This window comes from Phascolarctos cinereus, unplaced genomic scaffold (assembly GCF_003287225.1).
Source record: "Phascolarctos cinereus isolate Bilbo 61053 unplaced genomic scaffold, phaCin_HiC Scaffold_726;HRSCAF=1367, whole genome shotgun sequence".
Classification (NCBI taxonomy): Eukaryota; Metazoa; Chordata; class Mammalia; order Diprotodontia; family Phascolarctidae; genus Phascolarctos; species Phascolarctos cinereus.
This window is the reverse complement of record NW_027556098.1, coordinates 51243848-51266786: the sequence shown is the minus strand read 5'-3', so window position 1 is coordinate 51266786 and position 22939 is coordinate 51243848. Positions and strand designations below refer to the sequence as shown.

The 22939-nt window shown below is 37.4% G+C and overlaps 1 protein-coding gene across 3 annotated transcripts in view; it reads right to left on the bottom strand.

The window, feature by feature from the left end:
* The window catches only part of RUNX1 (RUNX family transcription factor 1), a 339165-nt gene extending 319743 nt beyond the window's left edge, over positions 1 to 19422 (bottom strand). For 2 of the 3 annotated variants that reach the window (XM_020995861.2, XM_020995862.2), the window contains exons 1-2: positions 19272 to 19422; positions 18939 to 19056 (exon numbers count right to left, since the gene is read on the bottom strand). In XM_020995861.2, the coding sequence (XP_020851520.1) occupies positions 18939 to 18996 (58 nt within the window). In that variant the 5' untranslated portion in view covers positions 18997 to 19056; positions 19272 to 19422. Of the gene's footprint in view, positions 1 to 18938; positions 19147 to 19271 lie in introns of those variants that run through there. The other variant, XM_020995864.2, reaches the window with a different exon arrangement.
* Positions 19423 to 22939: the final 3517 nt, after the last annotated feature.

Below are 22939 nucleotides of genomic sequence, written 5' to 3'. Positions count from 1 at the left end.
AGTGATAAAATAGATGATGTTCATGCTTTCAGATTTTGGGTGAAGAGGATAGCTATAAAATAGTATGAGAAAATAGGTCAGAACCACTTTAAAAACAAAAAAAGAAGAAGGGGAAGGAAAAGACAAATCGATTGTAGATGGCCCTATTTCTGTCCGATAACTGTAAAAACAAGAAAGTAGTTGCTTTTGGCTTATGTGATTTTCAAAAGACAAAACTATGTTAAAAAATAATTTGACCAACTGATATCTTTTACTTTAACTTCATTAACCACTCCTTATACAATAGGGTGTATGTAACTAACCTGACAATGCAGGGGCTGTCAGAGCTGATCCACAACAACAGCCTGAAGAAAGGCTGTCCTACCTTTTAATCCTTTCAACTGGACTATGCGTTTTGAAAAGTTGAAAAGGAAGATGAAGTTGTCTGAAACAACTCCAATTGCTCCTGTTTAAATGGTGCTTTTGATCCTAAACTAATTTGCTCAAGTTGAAACATAGCACAAAAAATTTGGGAAAGAATAGCCCTCAGAGGCTCCTTGGGGTATTTGTCAGCAAGGTAGTGGAGGGGGAAGTTGGAGAGTTAAGACTTCCTTGAAAGAATGAAGCTTTTGTAGAGGAGAAGCAGGAATAGCTGAGGGAGAGGAAGGGGAAAAAAAGTGAGAAGAAAGGACGGGAGGTGGAGTGTGTGGTGGATGCTACAAATGAGCGTGTAAAAGGCGTCTACCCTAGTCAGCAGGCTGCCTGAAATGTGATCTCCAATTTATTCAATGGAATTTTTATTCCACAGCAATCACAAACACTGTAAAAGAAGAGAAACTACTTCACAAAAGCAGCCCTTATAAAAGAGGATCATTTTTTTTTAATTATTAAGACTAATTAACTTGACTACCTTTTAATTTGTTACTATTAAGGTGTTGGTATAGCAACAAAGGACACTAATTCTATTTGCATCCTACTATTTGAGCTGTTTACAAGAAACAAGGCTTTTATTTTTTCCTATATAAATGGTCCCTATAAAAAATAATAACCACCAAAAAGAGTATGTCAAATGGCACCCTTGGTAGAAAGAGAAAGGAAATGTTTGGAAATCTAGGGTCATGGGACTGAATCATCAGCTATGAAAATAATAACAATAACAAAACCCACCACCAAAAAACAACTCCAACACTTGAAAACAACATTCTTTATTTTGGCTGGGGGAATGTTGTCTCAGAAAACCTCAGACTTCTCTCCAGAAAGCCCCAGGCACAGTTCTACTCTTACACATAGCTGGATTGTTGCTTATTATTAACCTGCCCCTCCTTAACTGAGGGGTGGTTTTGTGATATGAAAGATCCCCTTGACCTGAGACTAGAGCCTGTGTTTATGGCTTTGCTGAATCAAACCCTTCTGGGATAAATTTGTTTCAGTCAGGGTAACAGCTGGCTGCCAAGCAGTTGACACTTGATTCAATTCTGTCTTTAAAAACGTGACCTAGGCTTCATGAATACAAGACAGACTTTTGGCTACACACACCCATGTGCACACATGCACACACACACACACACAGTATACGAACATGTACACACATACTACATAGACAAACATTTAGTATTAGACTTGGAATCAGGAATTAGGCTTTGAATTGTACCCCTGATGCTTACTGGCTAATAGCTCAGAGCCTTATTTTTCATCTGTAATATGGCAGTGCTTTCTTCACAGGATTATTCCGAGGCTCAAAAGACTCTGCAAACTTTGAAAATCGCTACCTTTCTCTTTCTCTACCTCTCTTTAGTATCACATTGAATTTGGACCTCTCCTTTGTACTTATCATATTCTAATCTGCATTATGGTAATTTGTAGATGTACCTTGTCTTTCTTAGATAGTAAACTTTTTGAGGGCAGCAGTTTCCATAGTAGGTGCTTTTAACAAATACTTGTTGAATTAAATAAACAAAATTTAATTTAATTAATACATACCACCTTATCGTAATAACTTCCTTTCAGAATCAACTTCAATCTCTTGACTGAGTCTGAAGTTCCTATATATACACACACACACACACACACACACACACACACACACACACACATATATATATACACACACACTATATATATACACACATACATACAATACACATACATATATACACACATATATACATATATATACATACACACACACATATATATACATATATATATATACACACACAAAATTTAAACTTTTTGCATGGTTATTAAAAACAAGAGAGAGAAACAGCTTCACAGCACAGGAGGAGAAAAAGAAGGAAAGCTTGTCTATGAAGGGTGTCTAACAGGAAGTGCTAGGCAAAATAAGTAGCAGTATAAGGAGTGATACAAAGAAAGAGCAGAGAGAGAGCAGCAAGGAACATTGTTTTAACATATTTTGATGCATATATTTCAAATCATGAAAAGTCACTCTCCATGTATTCATATTTATTCCACAATGAATCATTTGTGTTTTGGTGTTGACTCAAAGAGGATATATTTTTTAAACTTTTCCTAGCATATACAAATGTTTTTGTCTGGCTCTAATGTACAATTATCAGGCTGTGGCTCTGGCAGCAGATGCAAACCTATCTGGGGTTGTTCTCTAGGAAAACTTCATCACTGGGTTCAAGTTTAATGTGATAGTATTTGTGTCCTCTATTGCTAGGGATCTTTTGCTCTTTATTGATGAAATTTGTTAAAAAAACATTTTTTTTACAGGTTTATTTTTTAATATTGCTCAGGTTCTCTGAGAAACTGTGGGCCATGGTCAAAACCAACAAACCTGTTCTTAGAGTTGACTAATCATAGGTCCAGAGAAGGCATTTAACAATTACTTGTTAATGTGATGTTATGGTTTAACTTTTACTTTACAGCTTGTCATCACCATCAAAGGAAGTTGGTGAAATTAGTAATTTGCCATTTATAGCTGTGTGAAGTGAAATTTCATAGTTAGCCAAAATATCCATAATGACAGCAACATAACAATTGCACCATAAAAATGAGCTTTATTCATGGGCACATCAAGGAAAATTCTGATGAGTCCAGAATTTCTACATAATATTTGCATTTATATATATATATATATATATATATATATATATATATATATATATATATATATATACTCATGTTCCAATATTTTTCCCCTTGTGAAAAAAATTTAGTCTACAAATGGCCCTAATGTCTGTTTAGGTTATTTAGGAGTACCTAGCACAGAAGTATAGTATTTTATGATCATTAGATGTATAGACATGAAGAGTTCAGGAGTTCAGAGAATATTTTGACTTAGTTCTTTAGATATGCCAAACAGAAGTAGCCATGTTGAATTATAATGTTGCATTATCTGTGGTTTGTGTATATGTACATACACACATGCAAGTTCCAAAATATTATAGAGGAACTCCTCAATGAAATTAATGAACACTCAAAAATAATGGGCTTTACACAATACATACTGAAAATAATCAACTAGATGAAGAATAACTATTGCTGCAACACTTTTTGTTATAGCAAAGACTAAAAATAAAGTAGATATTCATCAAGAGGGAAATGACCATACAAATTGTGGTATATGAATGTAATTGAACACTATTGTGACATAAGAAATGACAAAAGAAATTGCCCCCTTCCACTCATGGGCAGATAAACTGAAGAGCCTAGAATTTGACCATGAGTCCTGCATCCAGCCCAGCCTCAAGAGCTATCATAGAAGGGAGCAACTCTTGTGGAGGACCACCCCGCCATGTCTGCCACCACTCATACCAACACCTGTTAGCTTTTATCAACGAGTGCCCTAGAGGAAGCAGCAAGGTATTCTGAAATATGAGGTTTGTGTCGGGTGGGTCAAATTACTGCCACTACCTTTATCATCACCTTGCCCATTGAAAACAGTTCTTGAGCCCAAGGATCTTGGGAATAGCAGTTCCCCACCCCACCCCCCAAACCACTAGGCCTGCTTCTAGTTCAGCCTCTGTAGTCATCATACAGGGAAGCAATTCATATGGAGAATGGATCAGCTATCTCCACTATCACCAGCACAAATTGTCTTGGGCAAGTAAAAACAAGAGCTCTAGAAATATGTACCCTTGTCCTCTCCAGAACACTGGCTCTTCTTCTAGCCTAACCAAAGTTCTTCATACTATCAAATAGATTAATATCAGAATTGGAAATTACTACCATTGAAGAACTTACATTATCAACAACTTTGTTATTGAGCCCCAAGGACTATGATGCCCCTCCATCTGACCTACAGTTAAAACCTCCAGTACATACTGTCTCCTCTTATTTGATTATGAACTCCTTCATAGTAGGGTCTGTCTTATCCTATTTGTACTCCCAGTGCTTTGCACACAGCAAGAGCTTAATAAATACTTTTTCATTCATTTTTTTCATTCATTTATTCATACCTTGGAAGACTTCCGTGAACTAAATTTTATCATGCCATGAAATAAAGAATATGATGGATTCAGGGAAAAATGGAAATACTTGTATGAAGTAATGCCAGTCAAGCAAATTCAGAAGAAAAAATTACTTCATGACCATGATAACATAAGGAGAAACTACTCTGAAAGATCTCAGTGCTCAGACCAAACTAGTGACCAATCATGACCTCAAATCAATTATGATAAAACTTACTTTTCACCTCTTGACAAATATGTGCCGAACCAAATCCAGAACTAGAAATGCATTCTTTGATATGACTATTGGGATTTGACATTTTGCTTGACTTATTTGGTAGGACTTCTCATCAGCAAAAAGGGGGAGGAGGATGTGTTTTCCTGGGTAGTGATTAATATGGAAAGAGGTATCAATAAAACATTTTAAGTGGTACATATGGGAAAAGGAGGGGAAATACAGAAAGAGACACAAATAGAACTATTTGCCTTGGTAATTTTTTTTACATATATACTTTCCTACATATATACACACAGTTACATATGTATGTATATGTTTACAACATATATATTATATATATACATACACTTAAATATGTATTTTTAAACACTGTGGCAGAAGCTAATAGTTTCTTAGAGTGTTCTCTATTCCTCATGTCATGATATTTTTCTTCTTAAAAAATTAAATGAATTAGGGGCAGCTAGGTGACACAGTGGATAGAGCACTGGCCCTGAAGTCAGGAGGACCTGAGTTCAAATCCGGCCTCAGACCAAGCACTTGACACTTACTAGCTGTGTGACCCTGGGCAAGTCACTTAGCCCCACCTGCCTAAAAACAAACAAACAAACAAAAAATTAAATGGATTAAAAAAAACTATTTGTCATGCCAATTTAAGGGCAGTCCATTGAGTTATTTGATCACTGTACACAAATACACACGAATACACACACACACATGCACATAATCTTTGACAGGTTCCATAAATGGGCAATGATCTAGGCCCAGTATTTTTAACCCTGAAGATCTGAAATCTTGAAATCATTCTTGGTTCTTTCTTTACATCACATCCCTTTCCTTAACCAATCAGTTGCTAGGTTTCATTAATTCTGACTTTAGCATCTGTGTCCTTCTCTCTAATCACAAGGTCACCACCCTAGTTCAGGCCTTTATTCCCTTTAGTTAAATTATTACAATGGCTCCTTAACTGGTCTTTCTACTTTCAGTGCCTCCTCTCTTCAATCCATCCTTTCACAGTTGCGAATATAATCTTCAAAAGCCCAGGTCTGACCATGTTAATCCTCAGCTCAAAAATCTTCAGTGGTTCCCTATTTTTATCTTTAAAATAAAGCTTAAATTCCTTGGGCTGACATTTAAAATCTTATGCCATCTGGCTCCACCCTAATTTTCCTGATCCCAACAGCTGGTAGTGTTTTCTCCCTCGTTAAACTGCTTGACTATGGTCAAGTTCTATTTCCCCTAATATAATCTAATTTTCTTAGAAGCAGGGACTATTTCTTTTGTTTCTACCTCCAGAGCCTTGGGTAGTGCTTTGCACATATTGCATGCTTAATAAAGTATTTGTTGATGTAATGGAATATGGAAGGAGCCCACTTTTCACCCAGACCCCCACCTGATGGACTGAGTCACTTCCTCTGGTGCTCAGCATGTACACTGGCCACTTATGGTGGGCTGGTCATGTCCCTTGCTAAGGGACATGTGAGATCCCCCTCCCTACACCCTTCCCCCATCCTATCAAAGACTAGATCAAAGAAAATTGACCACTCCTCTAGGAAGAGTGGCTCACCTAATAGACTTCAAAAGGAGTGACTCTATCACTCTTAACTTTCTTATTTGCTATACACATCAGGAGTCCTTAAGTATCTGCCTTAAACTTACTGTGAAGAGAAGAGGAGGGCCTTCCCCCATTTCCATAGCTATGCCAACTGTTGGAATATGGCAGATAGAGCACATTCTGTTTAGGTGAGTGAGAGACTGGATCTCAGGACCCTTATGGCCTCCTCAGTTTTGTGTTTCTTTAGGGACAAACCACCTTCTCTAATCTTGGCACAACAAGCCCTGCTGGTGCAGGGACTGGGAGGAGGGGTTCAAGACTGGGACAAACCACTTCCTGACTTCTTCCTTGGCTTTCCAATGGGATAACAAGGGTAGACCTATAAAACTACCATGCTTATTCCAATGCACAGCAGCACAGATCTATCAGGCAGTTGAAGTCTATGCCAATACAAGTTATCAACCTTCAACTCTCTAATCTTTTGCTTTCATCAGCCAACTTTACTACTGATCAAGAGCCAATAATAGCAGTTCAAATCTGAAGACCACAAGCACTATCTCCAGCCTGGGCCCTGTAGCTATCATCCAGGGAACCAAATTTTATGGAGATGTGTCCTGGCATCTGGTTGTGCAGGTTCTATAGCCACTGTCTCCTCAGCAGTTGCAGTTACTGAGGTTCTTGCCACAAAATGTCAAGTATTTCAACATTAGAAATGGATATGGCTTAATCAGTGTAAATAATGAAAGAAGACATGTTATTGCCATCTTCTTTGCAGCTACACCCTGAGTACCATGAGTTCTTTCCTTCTGACTTACTATACTTTCTCTCCTATTAGAATGTGACTTCCTTGAGAGCTAGGACTATCTTGCTTCTCTATTTGTAGCCCCAATGCATAGCATAGTGCTTTTTCATTAATTTCATTTACATTCTAAAGAAAATTTTAAAGTTTTACCAAAGAGCAGAGGTTGCATTTGAATGTATTTGGCATAAACTTTATTATCATGCACGATAAAGTTTAAACAAGACACATTTGTTATACCCATGAAACTCACAGTCCAGTAGATGATCAGGACATAAGCATACATTTATTATTATTACTTTCCGGAGTCCTACTTCAAAACTTCAATCTACAGTCCTTTATCTAAGGATCAAAATAGGTTCCTTAATTTGATATCAATATAGGTAAAAGGGTATTGCAGTTCTGGCAAATGTTTAATGATCAGCTCAGTGAAAAACAAAAGTAAGTTCAAGCAATGCACTTTTAAGTTTAATCTGATTTACTAACATTTTCTCCATTATTTTCTAAAGTCTAGACAAATACTTACTCACTGTATGCCCTGGGCAAGTCTTTAACACTTTGTCTCAGTTTCTTCATTAGAAAAATGAGGATAATAATAGAACCTACCTCACAGGGTGGTTGTATCAACATATGCAAAAGGGATTACAAATCTTGAAGCATTATATAAATGCTAGCTATTATTATTAGAGATTTGAGTGTTGTCTATGTTGCCTCCTATGATTCATTTTACCCATTGATTGAATGAAAACCATAATTTATAACTTTTCATCAGGATGTTCCAGGCATTGCTAAAATTCAATCAAGCAAGCATTTATTAATCCTTTACTGTGTGCTATACATTGTGTTAAAGGTTGGGCATACAAAGACAAAAGGGAAAATTCCATTCTCAAGAAACTTGCATTCTAATGGGGGGAATGTCAAGGACATATATGTGTATTTAAGGAATATATATATATAATGAATACGGTGTAAGGAGAACAACTGAGGGAATCAGAAAAAACCTCACAGAGATTAGCTTGAGCTGAATTTCCAAGGAAACCAAGGATTCTAAGAAACGGAGTATAGGAAGGAGAGCATTCCAGGCATAGGGGGACAGCCAGTGAAAAGTCATAGGGATGGGAGAGGAATTACTATGTGTGCAGAACCACAAGCAGGCCAATATGGAAGGACCATAGAGTTCATGAAGGAGAGCAATGTATAAGAAGATTGAAAATGTAGAAAGGGGCAGATTGTGAAAAACTTTAAAGGCTAGGCAGAGGAGTTTGCATTTGACCCTAGATATAATGGAAAGCCACTGGAGTTTATTGAGTAGCTGAGTGGCATGGTCAGACCTGAATGTTTGGGAAATTGGTTAGGTGGCTTTGTAGAAGACAGATTGGAGTGGGGAGAGACTTAAGATAGCCTTGCGAGTTGAGAGAAGTAAACATATGAGAAGTGTGGAGGTAGAAAAGACATTCTAATGGGGGGCAATATGCACATATAATACTTTAAATATGATGTATGTGATGTTTTCTCTCTCTCTGTCTCTCTATTTCTCTCTCTGTCTCTCTCTGTCTCTCTGCCTTTTTCTCTTTCTCTTACATAAACTGAATAAAAGGAAGAAAGTGAGCCTCCTAGGGGGATCAGAAAAAGCTTCATGTAGAATGTACTGCTTGAGTTAAACATTGAAGGAAACCTTGGATTCTGAGAGATAAGGCTGGAGAAAGAGTGTATTTCAGAAGTGGGAGAAAGCATAGAGACAAGAGAGGGAATGTGTATGGAATAGTAAGGCAGGTTAGTAAGGCTGAATTGCAGAACAAGTGGAAGAGAGTGATGTGTAAGAAGATTGGAAAAAGTAGGAAAAGAGTAGGTTGCAAAGATATGTAAATGCCAAATAGAGGGGTGTAATTTTAATCCTAGAAGTAGTAGAGAGCCACTGGAGTTTATTAAGTTTATTATATAACTTTAAGAGGGAATATTGGAGTGGAAGAAGCTTGAAGTAGCTTCAAATAAAAACAAAGCTAAAAAAAGTCTTCCCTTCTTCGTACACAAGTATATACTATTTGCCTAGACATCAGTACTGTTCTTCTTATTTTTCTATTCTCTTCTGTTTTAGGAAGATACAACATTGCTTGCATTTTTGGATACATACTCATTCACTTCTTCATATTAGTCTCAGGTCTCTGTTCTACGACATTTCTGGATGTCAAGAATTATTAAGAAAATGAAATTTGCCAAGGTAGGGGTCAAAACAAAGTGAAAAAAAGAGAATACTTTTCCAATAAAAAGACAATATGCAAAACAGTTTTTATTTTACATACCTTTCTGTCTAGCACATCTAGCTTTTAATAAGACTTTACTTCCAACTTATTACGTTAAACACTGATTTCATTCTTTTCCTCTCCCTAAATTCTCTCCATTGATTGTACTCCACTGTTTTCCTGATCATCAGGCCCATAACATAGAGTGATCTCAGAATCTGCCTTTTCCCTCATTTTCCACATTCAGTCAGTTGTCCAGTCCTGTTGATTTGACCTCTGAAATGCCTTTTTCTTCCATCCCTTCTTTTGTACCCCTACTGCAACCTTCCTTATTGACTTTATGTGATCTATTGTAAAAAGCTGTTAATTGGTTTCCCTGGGTCCGGTCTCTCTTCTCTAATCCATTCTTTACACCACTTGCTAGTGCATACTCCTCTAGCCAAAAAAATCTTTACTGGATCCCTATTTCCTACTAAATAAAACAATAGATTTGCCTAATCCTTGCTTTCAAGGACTGCCATTTTACTGTTCTTTTTAGTATTATTTTCCCCTTGTTCCCTTTCTATGCTCTGTGTTCCAATCAAACTAAATTACTAGTCTTCCATTTTTACCATTGCCTATCACTGTGCCTTTATGAGCAACAGGCAAATTTATTAAGGATTTATGATATGATTCAAAAGCAAAAACAAAAAAATTAAATGGTACAAGTAAACTACATTATACTGAGGTAGAAAATATGTATATATCTTCATCTTTACAAAATAAATGCAAGATATTTGGGAATTGGGAAGAGCACTAGTGGCTGTGAGGACCAGGCAAGTAAAGATCTCATGTAGAAGACGGCATTTCCTTTGAGTTTTGAAGGTAACAAGGGATTCTCTTTTATTTTTTTTAAATTTTTTTTAACATGTGTTTTTAAAACTTTGGGTTACAGATTTTTTCCTTTCCTCACTCCCCACCCACCCTCATTGAAAAGGCAAGCAGGTCGATATAGCTCATAGATATGTAGTGATGCAAAACACTTCCATGGTAGTCATAACAAGGGACTCTAAGAGATGGAGGTGAGGAGGAAGTATATGCCAGACATGGGAGAGAGGCAGCGCAAATGAAAAGAGATAGAAGATGGTATTTCATGTGTGAGAAGCAACAAGAAGGCAAGCTGTCTGGTCTGTAGAGTGTGGGAAGAGAGCAATGGTGAATAGGAGCCTGGTTATAAATGGCTTTAAAAATGAAAGAAGCTTATATTTTTTTCCTCAAACAACAGGGAGTCACTGTAAGTTCTTGCGTGAGGGAGTGACATGGTCAGACCTGCGAAAGGCTGTGAAAGCAGCTCTGTGGGAGCTGGCTTGGGATAGTGACAGGCCTAAGGAATAGAAAAAAATTAGCAGGCCATTGCGTGGGACCAATCGAAGAGCCGAACTAAGGGGGTGACTGTCTGAGTTGAGAATAAAAGTAGGATGAAAGAGACAAACCAGAGATGAAAATGACAAAATTTGGCAAATGACTGGGTATATGGGTGAGAGAGAGTAAGGAGCTGGCGACAATACTGAGATGGGAAACCTGGGTAACTGAAGGATGGTGGTGTCTTCAATAAAAATCGGAAAAGTTCAGCAGAAGGGTAGGTTTTGGAGAAAACATAATGGTTTAGACATGTTGAGTTTGAGATGCTTAAGGGACATCTGTTTTGAAATATCTAATAGAGATAGAGAATTTTAGCTCAGTAAAGAGCTAGAATCTGGAAGTTATCTGAATAGATAGGTAGATAGAGATATGCCTATTTACCCATATATATGTAATATGTGTAAACATATATAAATACATGTATTTTATGTAATATATGAAATATATACAAATATGTGTATATATATGAATATATATATATACATATATATGAATATATATATGAATATATATATATACATATATATATATATATATATATATATATATGTATGTATATAGAAACAGACATGAAAATTAAATCAGTTCGTAACCTAGGTTTTTCCCATATTTGCTGCAGAGACGTTACTATGGTTCAGAACCCTCTTTTTCCAATCTATGCTTATGATTTTGATTGTTTCCCTTTTGTCCTTATGAACATTAGCATAATTAGCCAGTCAGTTTCTGAACTGGACTGCTTTCTAAACCTGATCGATGCGGGGTTACCTCAAAAACAAGTCCTGAAGCTCACTGCAACATAACACAAAAGGTGCTGGTATCACATCAGACTAAGTAGCACTCAAGCCACTCTGACGCTGTCTAGCTGTGAGACCCAGGGCAAGTCAGAACCTCTCAAAACTTTAGTTTTCCTCTAGAGTGCTGCGGAAATAATAAAACTTCCGCCTTCCACCTCAGAGCATCTTTGTGAGAAAAGGCTTCATAAACCTTTGAATGTCAGTTTCAAACAAAAGGCATGATTCATTGTGATGCTTGTTGTCACTTGGTAGATTTTAATTTGCAAGGATAGCTTTTCAAAGGCTTTTTCACCCTAAACATTCTGTATAAGATTAGAATTTCTGTAATCAGTTGAAAGGTAGTGGTCAAATTGTGGGTGCACAGTCCAAACAGAAAGACTTCCCAGAGGATGATAGATGTAGAGCTAGAAAGGAATCTTAGAAACAATCTAATCAAATCCCTCTCACTTTACAGATGAGGAAAATGAGGCCAGGGATATTTATTTCTTTATTTTTTTCTAATTGCAATTGGAGTTAAGTGATTGGCCCAGGGTCACACAGCTAGTAGGTGTCAAGTGTTTGGTCTGAGGCCGGATTTGAACTCAGGTCCTCCTGAATTCAGGGCCGGTGCTCTATCCACTGTGACACCTAATTGCCCCAGAGTTTCACTATTTAGCAAGAAAACCCAGGTGTGCATGACAGAAGCAGAGTTTGAACACAGGCTCTCACATACCAGAGCCAATTTTGTTTTCAATCTACTGTGCAGCCACTAGGCAGAAATAACTGACTCACTTGTCTCCACATAATTAAGCTATCTCCACAAATAAAACAAAGAAGATCGTACCAATCAATTATTACTAACATTTGTATGCTATATTTTAGAGAAAAATATTATTTTGAATAGAATGTAGAGAAATACAATCATCTAGGTAAAATGTGGCACCTTCCTCATCAAACTAACTTTTATCAGACACTGCTTAATCTAATCTCTGTTTTCCCATGCAGAGGTAAATTAAAAAAAAACTCACTGGAAATTTTCCTTAGAATAAAAATCCTCTCAACTAATATCCATGGCTTCAGTACTTTTGACTTTCAGTCATTTTGTTTAAAAAAGCAACAACCCCCCCCCACTTTTTAAGATGGCTTTATTCTAGCCGTTCTAGAGAAGCCTTCAACAGCCTGCTTACAACTTATCATAAGAAAAACATGAAGCTTTTGTCTTCCCAAAACTCCCAATTAATTAGCTCCCTGAATGCTCTCAGCTTCCTCTACTCCCTTGAACTTTCTTTTCATAAGGAAGTTACTGTTTAAAGCAGAAAACAATGATTACAGTCATGCCATATGTGCACATCTATAGAACCATGGCCAAATGTGACTATCTTTTTTTCTAATTGGGACTTCTTGTCATACTCAAGCCTATTAACTTACTCAGCTACCTCTTCCCTTTAGATATATGCCATGCATCTACATATAATTCTTTTCTTATTTATTTCAACAGGCTTCTAATAGTTTAATACCTTTGCTTTTGTGAGGTACCTCTAAAGCAAACTTGCCATTTTCTTTTTAAAGAGAGCAATTTCCTTTCCTTATATAATATCTCCTCTAGGATACTCCCCCAATTCACACTCAAATTCTTAGTGGCTAATAGATAGCGTTTACATATTGCTTTAAACCGTGCAAAATGCTTTACAAATATTATGTTATTCTAACCTCACAAACACCCTGGTATGCAGGTGCTATTACTATCCCCATAATACAGATGTGGAAACTGAGGCAAATAGAGATCAAATGACTTCTCAGTGTCATATAGAAACTAAGTACCTGGGGCAGGATTTGATCTTTGGTATTCTTGACTATAGGTCTAATGCTTTGTCTAGTGTGCTACCAAGAAGCCGCCTATTACAGCACCTCATAAGATCCCAGTGGTGTGTTTGCCATTAGCAATCATCCAGGAGAAACAAATATCTCTTAGCAATAACATTTTAAAAGCTGGCATAGAATGGGGTATTTAGGTGGCACAGAAGATAGAACACCAGCCCTGGAGTCAGGAGGACCTGAGTTCAAATCTGACCTCAGACACATAACACTCACTAGCTGTGTGACTCTGGGCAAATCACTTAACCCCAATTGCCTCATATGCAAAGAAACAAAAAAAATATAATAAATAAAAAGTTGGCATATAAAAAAATGTTAAAACCCTAGAAAACATTATTCCTTTACATTTATTCTCCTATAAATGCACAAAGGCTCCATGAGGAGAAAAGGTTCAAACTTAGAGCACATTAGGATACACATGTAGCAAAGACTCTTGGTACAGCATGGCCTGGAAGCCCTTTATTTCTTCATAGTGTTCTCATGCAATTGTCCTGGAGTGCATTTCTGCTAAGTAGTAGCTCGTCTTTGGAGCCAGCTCTGTTCTCTGCTGCCAGAAATCCAAGTCCTTGAAGCTGATTTTTTTAAAAAATTACTGTTTCCATGTGTTCATATCTGTATGGAGTGTCATTTAAGTCCCTGCTGAATGCAGGAGTGACTCCCCTTCAAAAGTAAAGGACTAATAGGGAGGGGAAGCCAAGATAAATTCTTTTATATCCCTGGAGGAGTAGCTAATTTGTTTGCTCAGCCAATCAGGTTTAATTGTGTCAGAAAAAAAGGTTCACACTTTATAAATGGATAACCTGGTATGATCTTTTCAGTTAGTTTATTCCTTCATTAATAACTAATGATTATATTATGGCTTTTCTGGGCTGGAGGTTGGTCAAACATCAAATCCCCTGTATCTAGAACATATACTTTAAAAGATTTAGACAGAATGATTTTCAAACATTGAAAGTGATTTCCTTATAGTCACAGAGTATTTATTATATACGTATACCATAGTTATATGTATTGTTTATTAACTTCTAAAGGCAATTCAAAATCTACACTCTCCAAAAGCTTTCAGTCTTAAATCAACTTTCAGATGTCATCTTTATCTCTTAAAGTAAATAACTTTGTCATTTTTGAGGATTATATCTACCCATCATTTTTTTCCCCTTTCCCTATCATCAAGTTCTTACTCCAATTAGCATGTTTATAATGATAGATTCTTTTTGGGTTCCTTTTCTTCCCCTGACCTTTTATTTTACTTTATTTTTAGGCAATTGGGGTTAAGTGACTTGCCCAGGGTCACACAGCTAGCATGTGTCAAGTGTTTGGTCTGAGGCCAAATTTGAACTCAGGTCCTCCTGACTCCAGGGCCAATGCTCTACCCACTGTCCCACCTAGGTGCCCCTTTCCCTGACCTTGTAACTCTTACTTGTGCTAGTTTTCTGAGCGTGTAGCAAATTCCATGGCTATACAGTATACATAGCCAAGTAGGTACACTGTGTCTTTAGTAACTGATTAGATATTGAAAGAAATTTAAACATTTAAAAATGGTTTTGTCAGTTTAAGAAACATGTCAATATGTGAAATGGTGAAGGGAACAATTCTATAATAAATCTAAGTTGTGAGGGTTTCTTCCCACCTCTACCCCACCCTCCCAAGTTTACATTTGCACGGACAATTTTAGGTAAAAATCTTTGTCCTGCAAAAACAAAGCAAAACAAAACCTGAAGACCATATGTTTTACATCTTAGAGCAGGTGAGGCTCTTTGTTTTTCAATTTTCTTACAGAATCCATCTTCAAGGATTATGAATAAGTCTAGCACAAACACATTCATATCTGAAATCTAATGATAATTACTCCCTGGAGCTTTGTTGCTGACACATCTTCAATGATCCAGGGGAGTTTTGTTTGTTTTTTTTTTTAACACATACTTTTCTTAGTAAACGAAAATTGATTTATTGTATTAGAAAATGCGCAGAAGATTAAGGTTCTAGTCTGGTTCTGTCTCAAAGTTTGTGGTTTCAAGAAAGTCACTGAAAGTCTTTAGTTCTCAATTTCCTCATTTATAAATGAGTAGAAGATCTGTAAGTTCCATGTTAGCTCTAATAATCTAAGATCCTAATGAGCATTCATTGCTCAATGTTGTGCAAAGTATATAACTAAATGTAGCCTTTGTTCTACAATTTTCTTTGAAAGACTTTGCTCTACAGTAACCGAGCCATGGAGATGAGGAACAGCAAGTCAGAACTGCTGAAATTTGTACCTGTGGTTCTAGGAACTCAAAGGTATGCCAATGTTTAGCCTTTATATAGACCACTAAGCCACTTCTAAAAACAAGGCAGCCTACCTGTTTGTTGCTTTGCAAAACCAATTATACCGTTGTGTTTTCTTTCTTTCTTCTCCTTTCCCCCTTCCCAGCCCTTTTAGCAATAAGCCATTCAGAGGCCAAAAGCTTGGGTTAGAGGGATGATTTTATGTGCTAAATATGTGTGATGTACACACCAGGGAATTTCACCAGTGTCTTAGTTTCCTTACCTAAGTGAACTAAGTGAGGACCTGGTGTGGTGTGATAGAAAAAGAGCCATATCCTTTGTGGTATACCACATTCATTTACTATGTCAGACTTGCAGAGTCTGGCATTATTCTCACAAAGAAGGGAACAATTGTTTGCTTGCTTCCTTATCCCCCCCCCATTTTCCCCAACTTTCACATGAGTATCAAGCTAAAAAAGAGTTATGGATTTCCTTCTACAAGGACTGCATGGACTGATAAAATAAAATTCATGGAAGAAAACAAACTGTTATTTTCCCCTTTAGCTCGTAATTGCACTTGGTGAGGGAGCAAAATGCAATAAATTTCAGGGAGCAAGAATGACCTCTTTAGAAATTGCCAATGTCCAGGCTATGTAAACAGTGTTGAGAAATATGGGAGAGAATACGTCTGAGAAAGTGGTTATTATTGTTGCATCAGACTCTTAAGACTGGGTCAAAATAGTGCCAAATAAAATGAAAAATTGATAGATATTCAGTTAATATACTTAGTGTTGTCACCCAAACTGGATAACTTCACAGTGACATTGTTGATAAATGATAGTTGCCAAAGCTATTAGTGTTATTTCAGGCAGATATCAGGGTTACTTCCATGACAGACCAAAGAGCTAATGTGATCTGGCACTGCATTGAGTGAGTCACAGTTCATAGAATGAAAGAGACAATAGCTTTCCTGCATTCTGTTTTGGTCAGAACACACAAAGCATGTATTTTTCACTTCTCATGGCCACATTTTAGAAATGACACGGACAAACTAGAAATTATCTAGAGGAGGGAGGCCAGGATAGCGAAATGTCGAGATACCATGCCACATGAACAACAGTTCAAAGGGTTGGAAAGATTTAACAATCAGAAGAACTGACTTAGAGGTTTTAGAATGACTCTCTTTGAGTATTTAAAGACTTGTTATATAGAAGAAAGATTAGACTTGTGTTTGGCCATGGAAGGTAGAACTCAGCAATGGGTAGAAGTTTCTGAGAAGCAGAGGTTCAATGACAGGAACAGTTTCATAATGATTAGAACTGTCAGAAAGCGGAAAGTGGCTTAGCTGTTCCTACTCATTGAAGGCCATCTAGTGAAATCTGTATGACCACTTTGTAAAGATGTTATAGAGGTCATTCCTTTTAGGCTGGGGGTTCAGCAAGTTGCCCCTCGAAGTACCTGCCAACCCTAAAATTTTATATTCCATTAAGTTAAATGTTTTGAAAGGCCTAACTTTCCGTTGAATGAAAGGAAGTGATAATTAACTTTTAAGTCTAACTTTGAGTATCCTAGACCTCTCTATACTTACCCACTTGAAGGCAAATTGGCCCATTTTTAAAGGACTAGGTCATCTATCATTAGAGTACACTTATTGTGTCAGAACTAGAATTGGGTTCATTCTATTTTGTCAACACCACAGAAATAGTGATAAATCATTTTACATTCTTCTGGGCTCTTTCTGTAAGGGAAGTTTTAGCATGCCAAAATTATAGGACGGAGTCCAATCTATTGCCCTATGGAATGTTCTAAAATTTCCTCAATAAGTCTTCCTGTGTGAACAAAATAGGAAATAATAAACTTTTGGGGGAGGGAGAGGAAGGGAATGTGTAAAACTAAAGTAAATTCAGGAAGATCCCTTTTTTTTTGTTTTCTGTGAATATTGCTTCCTTTACTTGTTAGCAGCTGAAAGGAAATGCTGAGCCAGGGGAGTAGTTAGCAGCTTTTCACTAGAGGTCTGATGTCTGTGCTATGCAAGCTGAGAGATCCTGCAAGGCTGCATGACTCATAGAACTTCTCATGATTCAACTTCACTAAAATTCCCTCCAATGCCAGTAAAGAATAACTTAAAACCCTTTAATTTGAAGTTTTAAATCTCTTAATGACTCTTGCTTTCCTGCCCTTCTCCTTATCTCCCCACATCTTAATCAGGTTTTCAAATCTCAGAGACCCTGAAAAATAGTAGCTGCCTGCCTCTGCTTACTTTTTCAGCATGAATTAAAAAAAAAGCGCTATGGTATTTTTTGAGAGGAATCTAAAGATTTCATACCCATAAAGACTAAGTTAATTTCCCCCTCACCTACCTCCCTCCAAAAAAACAAACAAACAAAAAACCAAAAACCTTCCCTATACCAATAAGGAATTCTGAATGTTGAACTTGCATGGTCATACAAAAATGGGGTACATTTTTATAAAAAAAAAAATTAAAAAGTCAGTTTAATCCTCCCCCAACAAACTTAAAAAACCACCCCAAACAAAACAAAACTCAATTTACTATAGCTTAGAAATTTTGACCTAGTCAGGTTCCATGAATGCAGACAGGGTTTCCAAAATGGCTATTCAGATTAATAAACATGAAGTCTAATGGCAAAAGCATCTGCCCTACTGAGTCCTTAAGAACACTTGACCAGCCTACTGAAAGTTCTTTCTCACTGCCTGAAGGAGAAACTTCTGCATGCTATAGCTTGATTTCTTTTTGTCTCTGGAAGGAGCTGGCTGTTTCTTTCAATGTGTCTACTTGGTAGTGCAGAGTTGTCAGAGTTTGACATTTTAAAGCTAAAGCCACATTAAATGTGTCTGTCCAGTTCCCACCTTTCTGAGAAACATGGGATGTCGTTTCTAAAACTGAGTTCCAAGGCTTTACCTCATGCTTCCTTCTTCCCAAACTAGCAGGGTATCATAAATGAGACAGCATTCCTCTCTACTGGCTGCATCCATGTGCTCACGCTAAGACATAAGAACCTCTAAGAATGAGTTACAGACAGCACGCAGTGTTTCAGCATACCTAAGACTTAACAATCCAACACATAAAACATCAGTGTAAACCCCAAAGAGCTTTGGACCAGCTTTACAATCTTCAGTACTTTAAAAACAGAAGCCTAACTGACTTGCACTTGAAAAACTTTCTTTAAATACCAGCTGAGTGCCTCAGCAGCTTAACTAATTATTTCTGAAAAACTTTTCTGAAGAGCTGCCATATGATGAATAAGTAACTCAATCGCCTTGTAATCATACGCCTCAGCCAGAATCCCTCACACAGAATAGACAAGAGTTTCAGGCACTGCTGTGCCACGGACTGAAATGCCACTCCTTGTTGTATGCAAAACTAAGCAGAAGTACATTTTAAAAGTCTGAAGAGCACTTACCTCTCATGAAGCACTGTGAGTATGAAGGAAATGACTCAAACATGCTGTCCGAAGCCATGGTTTTCTCCTTCCAATGCAGTCTTTTCTTAAAGTTGGGGGTCTATATGATTTCTTTCACCTTAGGAAGTGAAAACCAAGAATAATCATTGGTTTTAACCCTTACCCCTTCCATCATTCTCTACATCTTCCTTTTACCCTGGTACTTGTGAAACTCCCAAAGCCCCCATATGAAAGATACCTCTTTGAAAATAAATATTCAAATTGTTGAGGATCAAAAATTTTTTTTTTTTAAAGAACCTCGTAGTGGCTTGGTTGTGGCTTGATGATGCTTACCGCTCTACGAAACTCTGTGGTTTGCAGACAGTGTGATTTGCCCTGCCTGCTGACCAATATCCCGGACTCAGTCTTGTGTGACTGCCACCGTACCCAACTTGTGGTTCTGTGGTTGTTTATGAGGCCCCAAAGAAGTGTTTCACACAACCAAAATTACAAATTTAACTGTTCCCCTTTCCACAGCCCATCTTAATTGGTTCTTGCCAATCATGTGACTTAAGTGATGTCATTTTTAAGATTCTGAGCAATGCCTTCCCTACCCCCATCTGCCCCCCCCCACTCCAGACTGCAAGGAAATAGTAGAGTTAGCAAAAGAGATGTTAAAAAAAAAAGTGACTCAGTCCTTTATTATATAAATGGTCTTTGCTGATTTAGTACAACTTTGCTTCTGTTGTTATTTGTGGTTTTTGGAACTACTGAGTATTTTGATAAAGATTTTATTGCTGCTTATTCAATAATAATTTGGTCCTGGCATCAGGCTACTGTTAAAACAGGATGTATATCCCATAATCTAAAATACTAGGAATCTGTTTTAAGAAAATCCAGTTCCTAGTAAAGAATACAATTACATAAATGAAGGGAAAAAATACAATGTTTAAGCAAAGTATCCTCCATTTTTTTTTCAGATCTCATGAATGGCACATTTTGGATATAAGCAAAAATGATTTTCTCTGTTTAGATCCATCTTTCTAGTAAATGGGTTACAAGGGTACCGTTCCTTGACAAAAGACCGACCAGTTAATTTCATTCCATTGGAAGAAAAATGGAAAGATGTAGCATTCATTTCTGAGCAATACAGTGCCTGTAGGATAACTAGTTTCCTTGTTGCTCTTTCTAAAAATTGTCTCCACTACTACCAACTTTTCCTAATTAAATGAAACCTGTAGAGAGCCTACTTCACAACTGTAGAGAAAGCTTAATCCAATAATCTTAAACTGGTAAAAGTATTCAGAACATATTTAAAAGAGCTCTGCTTTTCACCAGTCAGGGTCACTGATAAATCTCATATAACTACAAGTGATGACCTGTGCAGAGTCTCTTATTTTGAGATACTAAAAATAGTATAAGTTTGCATATGGGCAAACTTCTGATTGCATGTTTTCATTTACTTTTCCTACTTGCTATTCTTAGGCTTATGCATAAAAATAGCTTTGCTCTTTCCTAGGTCACCTTTTCAAACAAGATGAAAAAAAATCCTTATTTTTATTTTCTGATGGTATATCTAATGGCTATTTTAGATCATTTATTTTTCTGAGTCTTGATGTTTACCTTAAAACAATCTGAGTAATGTATACACTCAAAGCAAAGAACTGAGGTAATTATGCATAACATTTAGAACTTAAATCCTAATTTAGTCTCTATGATCAGAAAATGTATTTGAAGAGATTAAAATATCAGTGAATCACCTCAGTTTTCTATTTCACTTTGCAACAGATAGAAATGGCCTAGGAATAATGTCAATTGCTGGACCAGAAGGAAAAAGATAAAATTTTGAATTTAAATGAACATTTTTCTCTGGTCTCTTTTGTCCATAGCAACCATTTAATATCCAGAAAAAGTTCATTACCAGAACTCATGAAAAATCTGTTTGCTAAATTTTGAACCTCTGTCTGCTTTTGCATGATAATGTCTTGTTTAGATTCCTTTTTGTTTTTGTTTAAAGATCCTTCAGCATGGACAATTCTTTACCAACACAACTGAAATATACTCATCATTTCCAATGTTCTTGTGTCAATTAACAAAGCTGAAATCCAACTTGAATCTATAAAGCAGGTTGTTTTATGTATTTTTTTTTAACAAATGACCCTTCCCAAAGAAATCATCTTTTGAGAATCCTAACCACCAATTCTCTGAAGTCTAGCTACCATTGCATACTTTAGTTAGGGCCAATAATGACATACAAATCAAGTAGAGAACTGATGTCATCATTTGGATACTTCTGTTTAAACCTCCCCACAAGCTTTGCCTGAAGTAAAAAGGCAAAAAGCATTTGGCTATTTTTGCTTGAATTATCCAGATAAATAGTTTGTATCCTCAATTTAATCTTGTGGGTACCCTGACAGTGGTCCCTTGATGGAGTGGTCAAAGGCAAGGAAAAAGACTGCAGTAGGGGTAAAACTGGCTGTGGTCTCACCACACACAATCACATACATCTACAGTTTAGACACAGCACCAGAGGGCAAGAGTACCTGGGCTTGAATGCCTGCTATGAAATATTCTCCTCACAGTTAGATGCCACACCAGCCACAGGATAACTTCATTGCCCTGTGAAGCAACAGCTGGGGTTTTCCTGGTCTCTTAATTAGTGACTGTATAAAAATATTATTGCTATTGAATTCAGTCTGCCTTTGTAACTTCCCTAAACTGTGTATGTAAGCAAAGATGATAGTATGTGTAAGTGTATATTTGGTGGCGGGGGGGGCGCGGGGAGAAACAGAGACGGAGACACAGAGAGAGAGAGAGAAAGAGAGAGAGAGAGAGAGAGAGAGAGAGAGAGAGAGAGAGAGAGAGAGAGAGAGACAGTGAGAGACACACAGAGAAGAGACAGAGACAGATAGACATACATACAAACAGTCAGACAGACAGAAAGAGCCAGAGAACCAGAGCCAGACAGAGGCAGAGAGAGGGGGAGAGAGTCAAAGAGAGAGAGAGAGAGAGAGAGAGAGAGAGAGAGAGAGAGAGAGAGAGAGAGAGAGAGAGAGAGAGAGAGAGAGAGAGAGAGAGAGAGAGAGAGAGAGAGAGAGAGAGAGAGAGAGAGAGAGAGAACAGTATAATCAGGAAGAATTGGGTTCAAGTCCCCTCTTTGATAAATACTGGTTTATGTTACCCTGGATGAGTCACTTCACTTCTCAAAATTATAGGCAATTCTCTAAGACTAGAAGTTTCTACTTTGCTTTGGTAGCTATCTCATTAGGAGTTCTTTATGTCAATGAAATCATAGGTATGTATAGATTTCTCCCACTGCAGGGTATTTTAAATTGGCTTGTGTGCTGCTTTCCCCAAGCCTATAGAAAGACAGCATGCTGTGAACACCTTTAAATAATGCCATAAAACAATTCCTAGAGCAGCAGAACCCACAATAGGACAGGCTGAAATAATTTTCCAGACAAAGACAACTTAGAAATTCAGCAGGAAAGGTCTATCACACCTCAGTGAGAGTTGAGCACAAGTCTGGTGCAGGATGCAGACTGGGCCCCAGTAAACCAGGAGCAGGCATTGGGAGCCAATGAATTAACAATGGCAGCAGCTTCTTCTGGAGCTCTCAGCCCACAGATGGTAAAGGGGTTGAACAATTGGTAAGAAGGAGGCTACAGGGGTCTCTTTGCTAGCCTTAAGGCAGGACTCTTGCTTTGCCCATACTCTGGGTCTCAGTTCTGGGTGGCAGTAACAGAGTGAAGAGGAGCACACTCAGAGTGGGGACTCTCATAATATTTTCAGGGCAGAAAAGAGTGCTTGTGGTCAATCACAAACCAGAGCACAGGCCAGAAGAGTGATAAACACATTTCTCCTTAGGTCATAACACCTTGGAAGAACTGAAAACCTACAGCTCCCTAGAAGTATCTCTAAAAACAGCTGCATAACCCCCTGAAGCTTGAGACAGTGCACCCTCCACCCTGGAAGCAGGGCCCTACTTTAACAATGAGTTAAAAGTCAAGAAATAGGCTGGG